The sequence below is a fragment of the Sminthopsis crassicaudata genome, chromosome 3 (assembly GCF_048593235.1).
Source record: "Sminthopsis crassicaudata isolate SCR6 chromosome 3, ASM4859323v1, whole genome shotgun sequence".
Taxonomy (NCBI): Eukaryota; Metazoa; Chordata; class Mammalia; order Dasyuromorphia; family Dasyuridae; genus Sminthopsis; species Sminthopsis crassicaudata.
Window position 1 is genome coordinate 62929530 of NC_133619.1, and position 17651 is coordinate 62947180.

At 39.7% G+C, this 17651-nt stretch overlaps 1 protein-coding gene and 1 long non-coding RNA gene across 8 annotated transcripts; one reads left to right on the forward strand and one right to left on the reverse strand.

Moving 5' to 3' along the window:
* Window positions 1–4004: 4004 nt before the first annotated feature.
* On the reverse strand, window positions 4005–17625 carry LOC141560471 (tubulin alpha-1D chain). Of its 6 annotated transcripts, none has more exons than XM_074298697.1 (7): window positions 17120–17625; window positions 16943–16980; window positions 9867–9917; window positions 8858–8980; window positions 6507–6729; window positions 5929–6077; window positions 4005–5019 (listed from the first exon to the last, which is right to left on the reverse strand). In XM_074298697.1, exons 3-7 carry the CDS (start codon window positions 9867–9869, stop codon window positions 4036–4038), a joined length of 1482 nt encoding a protein of 493 aa, XP_074154798.1. In that variant the 5' UTR covers window positions 9870–9917; window positions 16943–16980; window positions 17120–17625; the 3' UTR covers window positions 4005–4035. The 6 variants fall into 6 exon arrangements, with proteins under 6 accessions (XP_074154798.1, XP_074154799.1, XP_074154800.1 ...); XM_074298698.1 differs by having other exon boundaries at window positions 9867–10068; window positions 17120–17622; XM_074298699.1 differs by lacking the exon at window positions 16943–16980 and having other exon boundaries at window positions 17120–17606.
* LOC141560475 (uncharacterized) lies at window positions 10183–17109 on the forward strand. 2 transcript variants are annotated; one of them, XR_012487724.1, is made up of 4 exons: window positions 10183–10318; window positions 12444–12498; window positions 16738–16822; window positions 16987–17109. It is a non-coding gene; the product is annotated as an uncharacterized LOC141560475 (long non-coding RNA). The 2 variants fall into 2 exon arrangements; XR_012487725.1 differs by lacking the exons at window positions 10183–10318; window positions 12444–12498 and adding an exon at window positions 16063–16198.
* Window positions 17626–17651: the final 26 nt, after the last annotated feature.

The window sequence follows — 17651 nt, forward strand, 5'->3', positions numbered from 1 at the left end:
AAAGACTATAAGTGATGGAAATAGTCAGTATAGAGGAATTATAGAAAGATTCTTTCACTTGGTGATGTCATTAGCACCCAGGGATTTAATTCTCATCTCTGTACAGATGACTCCCAGAGTTATTTACCCCTTCCTAAACTCTCTCTTAAGCTCCACACCTGCATCATGTACTTTTGGATATTTTGAACCACAAGTCTCATAAGTATATTAAACTCAACGCATTCAAAATAGAACTCATTGTCTTTCCCCCAAAACCCGCCCCTCTTCTGGACTTCCCTACTGCTATCTAGGGCATCACCATTCTACCCTTCACCAAGGCTCATAGACTTGGTACCATCCTTCACTTCTCTCTCACTCACCTCTACATATCCAATCTGTTGCCCAACCATTTGGTTTTTATTGCCATAATACACCTGTCCACTCGCTTCTCACTTGCAATAGTCTTCTAATTAATCTCTTTGTCCCCAGTCTCTCCCCACTTCAATCCATCCTTCACACTGTTGGCAAGGTGATTTACCAAAATCATAAGCAAATCATGTCACTCCCACCCCCCAAGACACATACACAGAACCTCCTGTTCAGATGATTCCAGTGGCTCCCTATTACCTCTAAGAAAAACTATAAACCCCTCTTGTTTGGCATTTAAAATTCTTCAAAAGCTGTGTGGTCCCGATTTCCTGGCAACTCAGTGGTGTAGAAGATGGAACTCTAGACCTAGAGTCAAAAAAACCTGGATTCAAATGTGATCTCAGATATTTATATGAGTTAAGTGACCCTGAACAACTCCATTTCTTCGCATATTATGTATGTGTGTATATACACATACATTATATATATATACATGTGTGTATATATATACATACATACATACATACATATTTACATACATATGCACATAGACACTTTTTTGTTGTTCACTCATTTCATTTGTATCTAACTCTTCATGATCTCATTTGGGATTTTCTTTCCAAAGATACTGACCTGATTTTGTCATTTCTTTCTCCATCATTTTATACTTTTTTCACTTTCTTCCCAGAAAATTGGCATGATGAAGAAACTGAGGGAAACAGAGTTGTGTCTTGCCTAAGGTCACAGAGTTAGTAACTGTCTGAGGCCAGATTTGAATTCAGGTCTTTTTCAGTCCAGCAACTCTATGTATTGCACCACCTGACTCTGTGTGATATGTGTGTGTACCACCTGGCTCTGTGTGATATGTGTGTGTGGTGTGTGTGCACATGCACGTGTATACACACTTACCATATACACAATACATACACGCACACCATATCTACCCATCTAATATGTATATACAGGTATATCCATTTACACATAAACTATGTACATGTATATAAGTAAATATGCATGTATATTTATATACACATATAAATAATATATATATATATACATATATAGAATGTGTGATATATGTGTATGTGTGTATATATACACACACATGTACATATACATATACATTCCTATATAGCTATCTATTGTCTTCCCCATTAGAATGGGAACTCTTTGAGAACAGAAGCTACCTTTTGCTTTTGTTTTTGTATTCACAACTTCTATGTCAGGTGATATGACATAATGAATAGAGTTGCCCTTCCAGTTAGGAAGATGAGTTCAAGTTCCACTTTTGATGTGTACTAGCTGTGTGACTCTAGGTAAGACACTTCTCAGTGCCCCAGGCAATTCTCCAAGTTGCAGAATAGGAACTGAAATGAATTAATCAAGGAAGCTCCTTACTCAGAGTTCCATACACTGATAAAATCAAAATGTTAGTGGTTTTTAAAAAAAATTTCCCAGTGTTTTACCATAATGCATGTCCAGTAGTAATGATCTTGTTGACTGATTTCATTTCACACCCAGAAAATTGGCAAAGAGAACAAAAGATAGGAATAGTCTTTTCTATGGGAATAGTTTTTCATTGATGGAGGATTGTGAAAAGATAGGCACAATAATGCATGTGATAATACCCTGTTAAAGGAGTTGTGAATTGTTGAGTAATTTTGATGTGGTGCAGCTTCTAGGGAAGATGCAGCTATAACCCGAAGGTCCCTTGGCCTAGGAGTGATGTCGTTGGAAATGAGATATTTCTTCCCATAGATAATCCTGCCCCAGTTTACTCTATATGACAGGGTGCTATGGCTACAAATGTTGTTGGATGTCAGATAATAGCCTGTTGGGCAGTGATAGTATTAGTCTCAGAAACTAATGAGCAACAATAGTGGGGTGCTTAAAGTTGATATAAGCACAGAACAAAATTGGGTGTCTGCCATTTGACTTAGTGATATTTCAGGCCTAAAAACACACCTCCAGAAGGTTCCCAGTGAGCTCTCCCCAGAGAATTAGATATTCTACTTGCTCACAAAGTCAGAACCATACCACTCCTCTATTCCACCTCTAAGCCATAAAATTAGCATATTAATAACATGAAGCACCTGGTTTCACTAGATTTCCTATAAATTTGTCTTCTGGTTCTTTGCTAACTTCTTTTGGAACTTAGCCCATCTCAACTGGGCGTTTACTATTATAATGAACTTTTCCCCTGGACTTAGAAACGGGTCAGGGCCTGCAACTTCCTTAGAGACATCTCCCAATGCCAGTCTGGGACCCCAACATTTTGGAGTCCCCCTTGAACCCTAACAATTTTATTGCTTGATTAATTTGATTAGTTAGGGACAAGCTTTTTCATATGAGAGTATTCACTTTTGATCATTTTTTGGTTTTGTTTTTTCTATTAATATCATTGTAGTCATTTATCCTGTTTTCCTGGTTCCTTTTGCTTTACTTTGTATCAGATCATTTTAGCTAAGTAACACTTTGTATTTTATGTTATCAAAAGATTAGAAACAAAGTAGATTGAGGTACATGTATATAAAGAAGTACTACTTAGCAAAAGATACAATGAACATGATGAATATAGATAAGCATTGGAAGACAAATAATCTGATCCCTAAACAACCAAATTAAATTAAAACAATGAAAAAGTATCAAGTATTTACCATGTAGCTAACACTGTGCTGAGTTCTAGGGACACAGAAAGAAAAAAAAAAACAAAAAACAAATATTCCCTGCCCTTAAGGCGTTTCCTTTCTAATAGGGAAGACCAAAGATTAGATAGATAAATAGATAGATAGACAGACAGATAGAGATGATAGATATAGGTAGGTAGGTAGATGGATGGATGGATGGATGGATGGATGGATGGATGGATGGATCAGAGAGAGAGAGAAGATAGCATACAAAATAGAAGCAAGGCAACCTTGGTGGGGGAGAGGACATTTTAGGCTTGGGGAATGTTTGTAGATGCATGGAGATTGAAGATTGTTGTATGAAGAAGTAGGTCAGAGATGATTGGATTGTAGAGTATATAAAAGAAGCCTTTTGATTTCAAAGGCAGGACACAGCAAGCTGTGGAGAGCTTTAAATGCCAACAAAGGACTTTTGTATTAATTCCTAGAGGTAGTAAGTAGTCATTGGAATTGGGTGGAGGGAGGCAGGGTGGGAGAGACTTGTGACTAATTAGAATACCACTGCAATATGAACTGAACATGCTGGTGCATGCCTCTAAGTAATCCCATCTCTCAGGAAGCTAGTTGCTTGATCAATTGAAGTCAGGAGTTATTAACTGCACTAGAAGTGCAACCTCTCTGGGTCTTAAAAGTCTCCTTATTCACCTGCCAGTCCTGGGCATTTCTTATAAGGAAAAAAAATGCAGAAATAATTGAGTCTCAGATAGCTGTGATTACTGATCTTCTAGCATGTTTTGTGATTTTAAAATCCTGTACTCAATTAACTCCCACTCTAAAAAGGCTGATTTATCCCCCTCTTCATTTCTCCTGTCTGGGAGTAAATTCAGAGCCTGAATAGAAAGTTTGTGGGACAGAGAGGCACCAAGTGCTATTTCTTTTTAGGATTAGAACCTCAACTCCCATTCAAATTTCTAAATCTCAGAGATAGACAAAAGGAGGAAACACATGTGGACAATGAGAATAAGACACTTTATTTGAAATAAGCTTCCAAGTTCTTTATTTAGTACTCATCTCCCTCTTCTTCCTCCCCTTCCCCTTCCAAACTATCCATGCCCACTTCCTCGTAATCTTTCTCCAGGGCTGCCATGTCCTCCCGAGCCTCAGAGAACTCTCCTTCCTCCATACCTTCACCTACATACCAGTGCACGAATGCCCTCTTGGCGTACATCAGGTCAAACTTGTGGTCCAGACGAGCCCAGGCTTCGGCGATGGCGGTCGTGTTGCTCAGCATGCACACCGCCCGCTGGACCTTAGCCAGGTCCCCGCCAGGGACCACGGTGGGTGGCTGGTAGTTGATGCCGACCTTGAAGCCAGTAGGGCACCAGTCCACAAACTGAATGGTACGCTTGGTCTTGATAGTGGCGATGGCAGCATTGACGTCTTTGGGCACCACGTCGCCACGGTACAGGAGGCAGCAGGCCATGTATTTGCCATGACGAGGGTCACACTTCACCATCTGGTTGGCTGGCTCAAAACAGGCGTTGGTGATCTCGGACACCGAGAGCTGCTCGTGGTAGGCCTTCTCGGCCGAGATGACAGGCGCGTAGGTGGCCAGGGGGAAATGGATTCTAGGATAAGGCACCAGGTTAGTCTGGAACTCTGTGAGATCTACATTAAGGGCGCCATCAAAACGAAGAGAAGCTGTGATAGAAGAAACAATCTGACCTATGAGACGATTGAGGTTTGTGTAGGTAGGACGTTCGATGTCCAGGTTTCGGCGGCAGATGTCATAGATGGCCTCATTGTCCACCATGAAGGCACAGTCGGAGTGCTCGAGGGTGGTGTGCGTGGTCAGGATGGAGTTGTAGGGCTCCACCACAGCCGTAGAAATTTGGGGGGCTGGGTAGATGGAGAACTCCAGCTTGGACTTCTTGCCATAGTCCACTGAGAGCCGTTCCATCAACAGGGAGGTGAAACCGGAGCCAGTGCCACCCCCAAAGCTATGGAAAATAAGGAAACCCTGGAGTCCTGTACATTGGTCAGCCTGGAAATGAGGAAGGTCAGGAAGGAGAAAATGAAAAATGTGACAAGATGCCACAAGTGTGAGGGGGAAAAAAAGACAGAAAAGAAAATTATTTGAAATCCTTGAATTTTTTTTTGTTTTGTTTTGTTTTTGTTTTTTTTAAGGACTTTTGAAAGCCCTTCACAAGACACTTCACAGAAATGAGCAAAGGGTTCAGGGGATCCTTTCTGCTATCCCTCAAAGAAAAAAATTTTTTCGTCTTCCTCCTCTTTTACTTTGGAAAAATATCTGACATTCCAAAGGATCAGTTTTCTGCCATTTGCTCTAGACATGATTTAAGAACCAGTCTATTCCCTCCAATTTCCCTAGACTCCTGTTTCACCCTAATTCTGGAAGTGCTATATATTAAATGGTCAAAAGAAGAAAGGGTGGCTTGTTGTCTTTGTTTTTGTTTTGCTCTTAGTGAGTTGCCAAAATCAGTCACTGGGTACTCAGCAAATGGCCAGAGAAAGAAGTTTGTATCCCTTTCAACTATGTTAATCGATTATTGGGATCCTTGTGTTTTATACTAGCTATCTGTCTAAATTTATTATGTAGGCTTTCCCATAGGATATTACTGGATTTCATAGCTCTCTCAATCAGTCCACTGGCTCTTACTTACCATGTGTTTAGCAATGCTGTGTGATACCAACAAGATATGATCCCTACCTTTAAGGAAAATAGAGTTCCTCACTTTCAAATCCTGTTAGTGGCCAGCCTTTTATCTGTTCTTATTCTACTTCTGGGACCTCAAAATGAGATTTTCCTCTTAAACTAGAATTTCCTTTTTCCCTGTCTGGTCCCTCTTCTTCCTCACTACTACAAGGGGAAAGAACCTAGCTTCCCCAGTGCCCCCACAATCCTCCTCTTCTTTGAATAGGCAATTCTTACCAGCTTTCGGATTCGATCTAGTACCAAGTCAATAAGTTCTTTCCCGATAGTGTAGTGGCCTCGTGCATAATTGTTGGCAGCATCTTCCTTGCCTGTGATGAGCTGCTCTGGATGGAAAAGCTGGCGGTAGGTGCCAGTTCGAACCTCATCTGCAATGAACATAAACTTTGGTCTTTCCATGTCTTATAGTCTGGTTGAAGTAGGTTAGCGTAGTCTGAGAAATTTGGGGGGCTGAAGACACCCTACTTAAAGGTCCTTATCTTTGTATCCTCATCTAGTTATAATTATAGCTAAAGACCTTCAAATCAATAAACATTTACCAATGAGAATATATTCAGAGCAGTGTGCTTTACTTTGAAATGGGAGTAGGGGAATAGAGGATCATCTTGAACCAAAAATAGATCCTTGATGCTTAGAGACTAAAAGACATATCTTCAGTTTTAACTCCAATTAATTGCTATAATAATAAAAACTAAGAATAGGGAATATTTTCAGCTCCTATGATCTTCAGTGGAATAAAAGATCTGGATGTGATAAATAGGGCTAAGGGCAAGTGCGTAGAGGGAAGCTGAACTCACCAATCACCGTGGGCTCCAAGTCCACAAAGACAGCCCGAGGCACATGCTTGCCAGCCCCAGTTTCACTGAAGAAGGTATTGAAGGAGTCATCACCCCCTCCAATGGTCTTGTCACTGGGCATCTGCCCATCAGGTTGAATGCCATGCTCCAGGCAGTACAGCTCCCAACAGGCATTACCAATCTGCACACCAGCCTGACCCACATGGATTGAAATACACTCACGCTAGGAGAAAAGAAAAGAAATATTTGTGAAAGAGAGAAGCTGGTCTTCCAGAAAAGGGTTTCCTTTCCTGCCTCAGTATAAATTATTACAAAATTTTGAGCTAGAAAGAATTGTAGAAAATTGCCCACTTCAATGCCTTAACTTTACAGATAAGGAAATTGAACTCCAAGAGGGAGAACTGAAGTTCCTAGGATGGTGAAAAAGGTCTAAATAATCTAATTTTTTGGTGTCCAATTCATGAAAAATAATAATTCAACCAACAAGAATCCCTAATATTTGATTATTATATGCAAGGTATAGGGAATTAAAGAAAAAAAATAACATTGTCTTTTCTCTTGAGTCATTTATCAGAAGTAGGATCTGATGCTAGATCCTTGGATCCCTAATCTAGCATTCTACCCACTGTGTCACATGGAAAGGGGGTGTGTCTCAAACATTGAGAGCAACCTGTGTAAAATGACACAGATGTGAGAGTAAACAGGAAGGGGTTTAATTAGAAGGAAAACAGGAAGAATTTGATTAGGATACAGTTGACTGTAAAGAGGAATAGTATGGAATAGTTCTGGAAGGGAAATTTGGAGCCAAATTGTGGAGAGTCTGAGGTAATTATCAAAAGAGCTCATATTTTATTCTGAGAGTAATGAGAAGCCACCAAATGTCTTTGGGCAAGGGAAGAGCATGGTCAGACATGTGCATTAAGATTCTGGCAACTGTAGGAAGTTTTGGTTGTGAAGAAAGGGATGATGATTCAGAAAGACAAATTAGGGAGTTATTACAATAGTCCAGGTAAGACATAACATGGATCTCAAATACAATGGCAGTAGTGTGAATAGAGAGGAATAATGAGTGCCAGAAATTTTATTGCCAGGGTAGAATGAGAAGGGCTTGGTCTTGAATGTAGGGGAGGGGGGGGATGGTGGAGAGGCAAGGATGAGGAAAGTTCTCAGACAACTTCAAGATTTAAGCTTAAGTAACTGGGAGAATGGTTAATGCCATCAATAGAACTAGGACAGTAGGATTTTGAAATGAAGATGATGACTTGTTGAATTTGATGCCAATTGGGCATCCAGATGAAGCTGGTTAACATGCAGCTGGAAACGTAAGATTAGAGTGTAAGGAGATCAGATGTTGACTAGAAGGTACTAAATTCTAGGGTGCCCCAACCTAGCTTTGAGCAGGAAGGCTGAAACCCTGGAGGGCAATTGTAGATTGGGAAGTTTTGTCTCTAATGACTAGGCATCTTGTAGAAAATTCTGCAGTCTGGCAAAAAAAGATACAGCTAATTCTTGCCAGAGAGGAAATGAGGATCCTTTAAAGGATAGGAGCTAGATTTAAGTGACAGTGCAGGAAACAAGAGATAATAAGGAGGAGGAAAAGTGGAAAGGAGAGAATTTTTTGTTCATGTTTAAGCCAGAGAATTTAGTGGAAAAGGCAGGAATGGGTCTGGAATCTAGGAATCCTCAGGTAGAGCTCAGTGAAACTGCTGAGGCTTTTTTCTCTTTTAGCCATACATATTTCTGGAGTGCATTTAAAATCTCTTAAAAAAAAGTCCCTTGATTTCCTCACCATGTGACCTAAGACTGAAAGGAAGGTATGAATTTTTAATCCTTGGCCTAAAGCAGATTTTTGAGATCCAACAAGAGAAAGAAAAAGGTACCCAGCCATATACTCCTCCACCTACCCTTTTCAATCTGAAAAGATAGGTTGGAATTGGTTTGTAGAGGGTGTTAAATATTAAACTAATAGAGGTAATTTCAAGTAAAAGTGTGATATGATTATAACTATGCACCTAAGAAACTGTCTAAAGGAGGTATTGAGGAAGAAATGAATTCAGATGAAAGCAGAGGGGTCAAAAGGAAAGGGAAGCAATTGGGCTGGAATTTGTGGAGAAAATAAAGGAAGCCACATCTAAAGAAGAATTCTAATTCCTCTAATTCTACTTCTAATTTCTAAAGAGAAATTCACAAAGAGATGGTCAGATAAGAAGCTAACCTGAGTTCATTTCAGAGTGCTTTAGAACAGATTAATAGAGGATCAGACTCTAGAGAATTTAGGATTTAGGGCATTAATAAAGAAAACTACAAAAATATTCTGAGTACTTTTCTGTTTTCTCTATAATTGCTATTACCTTTTGGAGGGGACCCCTGAATTTCTTGTGCTCAGTATTCTTAGCTGAATGAGCCCGCATATGGCTCAGACCCCAATGTCCCACTCCCAAACCGCTTTGCCTCATTTTAAAATCTGCTTTTCCCTAAAAAACAAAAAGCAAAAAACTACCTAAATCCCACCTTTTTCTATACTGCAAGTTTCTCCTGCTTCTAGCATATTCTCAACTTTTTATGTAAATATATATTGTTTATTCTGCAGTTACTTCTCCTAGCAACACATCACAGCACATCCCAACACACACACCCCAGTACTCTGAAGAGAAACTAGATGAAGGAGGCACAGGGGAGAAACATTCAGATAAAAGCAAAAGGATCAAAGGGAAAGGGAAGCGGATGAGCAGCTCCCTTGGAATTTGTTGGGAAAAGAAAGTCACTTCTAAATGGGATTTGTCTTAATTCACACACAGCTGGTCAGGTAAGAAGATGAAATGAGTTCATTTCAAAAAGCTTTAGAGCAAATTCTTGGTCAACTCCCTAGACTTTAGAATTTGGGGCTTTAATCATTAAAGAAAACTATAAACTTTCTGGGCTAGTTCTGTTTTCCCTGTAATTGTCATTACCCTTTTAGGGGGAAACCAACGAACTTTTTCTTTTGCTGGATAGTCTTAGCTCCAAGAATGCAAATATGATTCAACACCTCACTATCTCCCCTATCTCCTAAAACCTATCATCTCCCCACTCCTAAAACTCCTCCCATCTCAGAAAAAAACACTCTTTACTGCCAGTCTCTCCTGTTTCTGGGACACATCCTTTTACAGAGATGTATATTGTATATTGTACAGTTGCTTCTTCCCCTAGCAACATACCATAGTGCATCCCAACACACACACACACACACACACACACACACACACACACACACACACTCACACTTCTGAAGATTTCTTTTATACTAGCAAACAGCCCCTCTTTTTGATCCTTACCCTGTGTTACCTGTCACCACCACTTAAGCCCCTTCCTTAGACTTACCATCTTGCTCTGATGTTGTATGTCAAATGATGCTTCAGGAATGACAGTGATCTGAATGAGTGAGAACAGCCAGAGAGATCTCTTCTTATAATCTGGGTTAGACTCTCAGGGGGGTGTGTTGTTAGAAACAACCTCAGAGAAGCAGACTCGTCAGTTTGGTTACCATGGCTTGAGCTTGCTGGCTCACAGCCCAAACAGAAAGCTGGAGGAAAAGGTGCCCTGGGCTCAGTAACTGTGGGCATGGTAACAGGGCAGGTACACAGAGCCTCTGTTGCCCCAGCTTGTTTCCTGGAGTCACACCCAAGGCCTTCACAGACCACAGAAAAGTTCTTAGGGAACTCTTCCCCTTAAACTCTAGCCCCAAATGTCTAAATGGAGTTTTGGAATTGGGATGGAACACCTGCAATGACTCAGAACAAATCAAGCCAAAGGGAAGTAAACACCAAATACAGGTATGGAGGATAATTGAAGGAATCCTAAAATTCTATGAAATGTTCATTTCCTCATGCATAACTTAATGGAAGAATCTTTGTATTTGGCACTGGAAGGCCTAGGTTCAAATGGCAACTCTCCCAATGACTAATTGGATTACTTGGGCAAAATACTTACTTGATGATCTGTTTTCTTAACTATCAAATGAAATAGTTGAATTTAATGATTTCTGCAGTTACCTCCAATTCTAAATCTTATAAATACAAAAGGTGAAATTCATTTCTGAAGCTCAATTCTTCCATCTACACTATAGTCAGCCTCCTCCTTCCATAGAAAGAGGCTTTGAAAGACTGTCCTTGAACACATGCCATTTCATTGGTGTGCCAGGTTGGGTTTTTAAGCATACCTCCATTGCCTCTCTTTCTTTGTACCATTTTGACCACTTTCTCTCTTGTAGGACACTCATGGTATAACAGATAAAGAACTGTGTTTGAAGTCAGGAAGGCTTCATATATCATGCCTTAGGAGTATATTACCACTGTGACTTTGGGCAGGCCATTTAACAACTAAGTCTCAGTTTTTCTTAAATACAAAATGGGGATATTAGTGATCAAATTAGATCATGTATGTACAGTGTTTTACAAACTTTATAGTATTATATAAATGTGAGTTATTATTATAGGTCATTTCCCTCAATCCTTCTTCTCAAGGCAAAATATAACATTAAAAATATCCAGAAGGTCATTCATTCTAATAGTGGAGATACATTTATTCTCTCCTTGCATTATTTTAAAAGAAGATCATCTGGACATAGTAATGTTTGGGGAGAAGAGGGATTTAGGGGTGTGGAGCTAACATGGGTGATGAGAATTCTTTATTTTAGATCTAGATTGTTCCATTCTATGAATAGAATGGATTTGCCTGTTTAGATCACTGGGAGATATTTACTGGGACATGTCCTGTAATAACTCATCAAAAATGAGGAGAGCTCTTTAAGTTTCATCCACTGAGGATAAAGTAATTGGTTTAAGACTGGTTGGCACTGAACTGGTAGACTCCAAGGCAGTTTCCCTTTGCACTTTGTGCTAGGTCTTTAAAAAGGATTGTTATAAACAATATATATATACAATGTTATCATACATTCATGCACGTGTAACATATTGTATATTCAGGCTCTTTTTGTTTGTTTTTACATTCCCTCCCGCTCCCCCATTTTCTGAGACCAATGAGCAGAGATTGGCTTGGAAGGAGGAAATGAGGGAACACAGGAAGAATATGACTCCCTCCTTTACTCTGGGAAAGGATTAACATCCCCAATTTAGGGTATTTCACCAATGTTCTTATCACATTGGGACCAAGATTACTATCTCTAAAGCAGGACTGAGAACAGGCAGAGGATGGACACAAAGATATCACTAGAAACTATATGCACTTTGGTCTTCAGACTGCGAAGTATGGGAGGGATGGGGAAAAGTGCTGGATTTTGGCTCAGAAGACTTGAGTTCAAGTCTTGACTGTCATTTCCTGCTTGTGTCACCTTGAATAAGTCACTTAATCAATCTCTCTAGACCTTAGCTGTAATGAAGGGTGCTAGATAACCTCTAGGTTCTTTTCCAACTAACAATCTATGATCCTATGAATCTGCCATGGACTAGAACTCTAAAGTCCATGCTTCAAAGAAGCTTATTCAGCTTGGAGGTCAGGGCAGCTCCAGGAGTGCTGATAATTAAAAAACAAAGCTACTCAGATATTTCCATATGTAGGAAAAGGGATTTTGGGATTGCTTTCCAAACTCTGTGTCAGAGGCATGGAGAAACCAACTAGGAAACTGGGAAATTCCTGGTCTGGAATATTTCTAAAAATGTCCAAGGGAAATGATAGGGAATAAGGGGGTGGTCCCAAAGCACAAGCAGAGAAAATAATTAGGGAACATATAGATCACTGGACAAACTAGGCCAGAAATATTAGAGTTTCTCCATAATACCACCAATTAGGATGATAGAGGGGTTGCTTCCCTAACCATCCCAAGTTGCTTATTCTTTTGGGAGAATCTAAGCTTTTAGAATAGTATCATAAATTTGGAGTGCCTATGCTGATCCTCAGGGTGAAAGAAGGACTAATTGGAGTTCTTTTTGTTTCTAAAAGAATAAAACACGGAGAGATACTATGCCTCTAGAGGACTGAGGAAATGCAGACAAAGGTAAGACCTCCTACTGAAGAGGAAAGTAAAATGGTGTCTACTGTTCATGGTCTGTGTTGTGTGTATGTGTTTGTTTTTTCATTTTTCTGGGGCAAGAAGGCAGTCTGGTGACTGATACCTGCACTGTAACCCTGAATATTTATAAAGAAGCTAAGAACCCTTTTAGCCATACATCTATAGCGACCTAGGCTATACATAGATATTTCCAAAAAGGAACTTTTATTCTTTGTCTCCTTCCTCCCCTCCCCTCACCCATAGTCTTCAAGCCAGCAAGACACTCCATTTGCCAGCTCCAAGAATTTTTCTCTATCCCCACCATGCCTAAAATACTCTGCCTCTTCATCTCCATTTACTGACTTCCTTAGTTAATGTCCATTCTTCTACAAAAAAAAAAAAAAAAAACCTTTTCTAGTCCTCCTCAATGTCAATGCCTTCCTTCTGAGCTTATTTTATTTTATATATATCTTGTTCATATAATAATTCTTTGCATGCTGTCTCCTCCATTCAATTGTTTCTTGAGGACAGAGAATGTTGCCTTTTCTTTGTATGCTCAACAATTAGCGCAGAATTTGATACATAATAGCAATTAATAAATGCTTGATTCACCAGTGGGGATGAACTCTAGATTCAACTCAGTTAACATGAATTCTGAGACTATGTTGCTGGGATACAGTTACATCTTGGGAGCTTGTCTGGGAGTCCAAACTAAGGATTAAAGTTACACAGTAGGACTCCCTAGAAAGAAAAAAAGGAACCCTCCAAAAATGAATTTCTTATAGTGTTATTTCCAAAATAGTGGCATCTGAAATAATGGGAGACAATAGGGCTTTCCTAGAGCATCTCAAATCCCAGTAGATAGCTAGGAGGCACAGAGGATCACTTAGATTTAGGACTTAAACTCAGGAAAATTTGAGTTCAAAACCTATCTTGGACCTTTACTAACCAAGAAAGAAATCACTTAATCTTTTTTAGCCTAAATTTCCTTATCTATATAATGAGGATTTTATATGTATTTAGTATCTGACAGGATTGTTAGGATTAAAATATCTGTACAGAACTTTGTAAACCTTAAAATCCTTTATGAATGCTAGCTTATTAAGTTGGTTATAAATGTGGTTTTCCTAGGCTTTAAGGGTTGTAGACCAAAGGTTCCAAGGATAGAAACGGTCTTTCTTCCATTTAGTTACTTGAGGTCCAGAGACTGAAAACTGCATTGGTTGAGGGGATATCTAAATAGAGGCTATCATAATCCATTAGAAAATGGAGGTTGCAAAACATCTTCATTTTCTAGATAGAATGAAAAACTCTAGAGAATAGGAGAGGAGTCAGGTTCACAGGACTGTTGTTGTTTTCCTTCATTCTCAAAGAGGACCGTGACATAAGGGAGATAATGCCAGGAGATAATAGTTATAAATTAATTGGATCTAAGTGAGGGAGAGCTGTGCTAAGTCACCAACTTCACTTTCTCCTCCAGAGCCATCTGGGTCCAGTAGAACAAGACATAGATCAGGATGACTGAAGATGGCCCTGAAGAGGGCAGTGGGAGACCTTGGCCTTTTTAAGCTAATAGGTCTCAGTTTGTCTATGGAAACATCCATTCAGTGATTCAGGACAGATTGAAGATTAGGCAGTAAAGGAGAGGAGATAGCTAAGGAAGGAGACAAACGAGGCTTTTAGAGAAGTAGTAAGGGAAAGGGAAAGTCACACATGACTCAAAGGTTACAAACCTAAGTGATAAGGAGGCAAACTTCAGTAAGTATTGGGAAATTGGCAAGGAGGAGCAAATGAGTTTTTTAAATGTGCTCCAGTTTAAGTTCTAGGAGGCATCCAAAAAATATGAGAGGTACTCAGGAAAGGCTGGGAAGATACACAAGATATTTCCTCTGTGGATACAAAAGTCTCAGGGACTCCTATTTGAAGAAGGCAATTTTGGGGGTCACTTTACAGCAGCTTTCTAGTATCTATTTTTTTTGTCCCCAGTAAGCTTTGCAATTAGAGAGGTGCTATGATAGAACTTGATTCAAATTCTTACTTTGTAAACTTGGTAATAGTAGGGCATTTACCCTCTCAGCCAGTTCCTTATTTGTTGCTGTTGTTCATAGAGAACCAGTGACATCATGGGTGATGTCTAGACTTGTGTATGAATTGGATTTAAGCTAAGCAGAGCTACACAAAGTCATCAGCTTCACACTCTCTTGTTCAGAATCATCATAGTCCAGTGGCAGAACAAAAGTCAAGATGACTGGGATACACTTTGGCATCTTCTCTATCTAATCAAGCCCTAGAAGCTACATAGCTGTTGTCTTAGCGTGGACTTCAAGGTCATTGAAACAAATTTTTCTCATCTGTCCAATTCCTCCAGGGAATTCACATGCTTGGGATAAATATACCCCCAACTCAAAAGGGCTTTGAGACCTATCAGTTTCCTTTAACCTGGTTTAGCCGATTGGCTGAGACACTCTAGCAGGGTGTGGCCACTATCCATGCTACATTTTCTTAAGAATCTTAGGTAAGAGTTGAGTGCACAGTGGACACCAAAGGTGAATGAGCAATTCTGAAAAAAAAAAAAAAAAAAAAAAAAAAAGCTAAGTAAACCCTTTACCAGAGGTGTTAGTCCTCCTTGAATGCCCCACATTCCTTCTTATTTGTAAAAATAAGAGGAATAGACTGATGGACCTCTAACTTCCCATATAGCTCTAAATCTAAGATCCTATAAATTGATGACTCGGCCTTATAGTTCCAACTGATCATTATCCAATGTGAAAGAGAAACTCCTCTAAAAAGCAAAATAGATCCAGCAGGGCAACAACATAACATTGAGAAGCAAAACCACTGGGTTCTGGTCAATCTGGTCTATCCCACAAATGCACCCTTATCATATATTTATCTTTCTCCTTAGCTGTCTGGTTAGCTAGGGGGAGTTACTTGACCTCTCTCAGCCTCAGTTTCCTCATCTGCACAATGAGAATTTTGTATGTAATAGCTCCTACTTCATAGAATTCTTAGAATTGAAATATCAGTATAGTATCTTGCAAACCTTAGTGTTATAGAGGTGCTAGCTATTATTAGATTAAGTTAATAAATATGACTTAACTAATCTTCATGAAACAGAGACCAATGGCTCCAAAAGCAAAAATGTTATCTCTCCCATTTACATTTTCCTTCCTCTTCTCTGCCTATCTGAATCCTACTTATCCTCAAGTTCCATTTCCTTTAAAGCCTTCCTTGGACATTGTCATCACTCCTTTGAATATCTATAATATATATGTTGTCTGAATAACTAATTACTTACTTATATATTGCCATGGTTCTATTACTTACCTTTCCATATATATATATATGCCTTCCCCTTCCAGATAAGATCAGCGGTTCCAAAGAGTATGTCCTGAATTCCTTGCCAATGTATCCCAAATTGTATAATTTATACTGATAATCATATAGTGTACTTCAATTTCTCATGAAAAATGATATTATTGGGAGCAAAAAAAAATTTTTTTTGAAAACTACTATACTACATTTGTTGACGAGTTTTCCCTTTCCTTGTGTCCCCCACAGTGCTGAAGATATTGTTTAAAAGTGGACATGTAATTTATTTCATTTTAAGAGGGAGCTCTCCTGTAAGGAGCCCACCCGTGTAAATGGCCCATTTCTTTGCAATTTTACAGTCTTGAACCTGGTTTGGAGAACCCTAAGAAATTAAGTAAGTTTGTCCATTGACATGGTCAACACATGTCAGAGTGAAGTCAGGTCTCAGTACATCAATTCAAACTTTATCCACTGTGCCACTTCCCCTTCATATATATATCTATATATTCATATCTATACATATATGTATACGAATATATACATATCTATAATATGTGTACTTATATATATATTTGTAATATATGTATACCTATATATATCTATGTGTTCCTGTATATGCATATCTATAATGTTTATGTACCTATATATAAATATCTATATGTGTACCTATATATACATATCTATGTGTTCCTGTATATGCATATCTATAATATTTATGTATCTATATAAAAATATCTATAATATATGTGTACCTATATATACATATATATAATATATGTACCTATATACATAAATATCTATAATGTGTACCTATATATACATATCTGTGTTCCTGTATATACATATCTATAATACATATGTACATATATATATAAGTGGTGCACAAGATATTTATCAATGATTGATCCACACTTTTGTTCCCTTCCTTGGCAGAGGCAGAAGCAGCCTCTTTCGCCATGATCCAGAGAAGAAGGCCCAATCGGGAAATGTGAGTCCAAAAGTGACCACTGAATTCGAGGTGAGACCGATCTCTCTAGCACCTAGGGCACTGAGAGCAATGGGAAAAGGGACAGTGATGAGGGTTTTGAGTGGGGGGTGAGGGATGTGAAGTCGTATAAGAACTCGTAGCATCCCTTACCTATACAAGGAGCCGCCCCTTAAATTGTTGCTGTCTACCTGCAGGGAAAGGGAAATTGACGCAATGACTCTTGCAAAGAAAGCTCAGGCAATCTTTTGAGAGTCGGGTACCGGGGCTTCCTCTGTCCAATCCCTGGGACTCGCCAAGCTTTTTTGGAAACTCTGGGGACCGTGGTACCTGCTGGAATTAACAGTTGGCGTAGCCAGAAGAACGTTCAAGAGTTGATTGACGCTGCAGCTACCTGGAATCTTGTCCTGGGAAGAAAGGATGGCAAGGAAAGAAAGCGGGACCTGAGCACCTTTTCTCTAGAAAACGTGTCAGGAGCGCGGGTCTGGATCAGAAAGGTTAATGAGCCAGGATCTAAAGGCTCCGGGTGCAGCCATCCTCCCCGAACGGTTCAGAAAGGAAGTTCCGTAAGATGAAAAGTTTCCCCGCTCTCCTCCCCATGCTAGCCGGCAGAGTCCTGGACCCTGACTATTCCGAGAAAGAGGCGTCAGCGTCTGGAATTGTGCTCCCAGACATTGTGCAGAAAACGAAGGAAGGGTTCGGGCCGAGTGTTGCAGGGGAATCCAGTCCTAGGGCTGGAGCCTCCCCTGGGTGGGACAGAGGAGAGAGAGCTGGTGAAACCGGCCCCACCGGCCGACCGCCGCCGGGGTGTGGTCTCAGGGACTGCGACGTCCCCATAATGTTTGGTGGGCGTGGTCATCCG

What these genes read in the sequence shown, in the direction of transcription:
- LOC141560471 (XM_074298697.1), bottom strand. An exon ending in TCAGGGGTCCCCTCCAAAAG is followed by an intron (nt 6,730 to 8,857) that starts GTAATAGCAATT and finishes CTTTTCTCCTAG; the next exon opens with CGTGAGTGTATTTCAATCCA. An exon ending in CTTGGAGCCCACGGTGATTG is followed by an intron (nt 6,078 to 6,506) that starts GTGAGTTCAGCT and finishes TGTTCATTGCAG; the next exon opens with ATGAGGTTCGAACTGGCACC.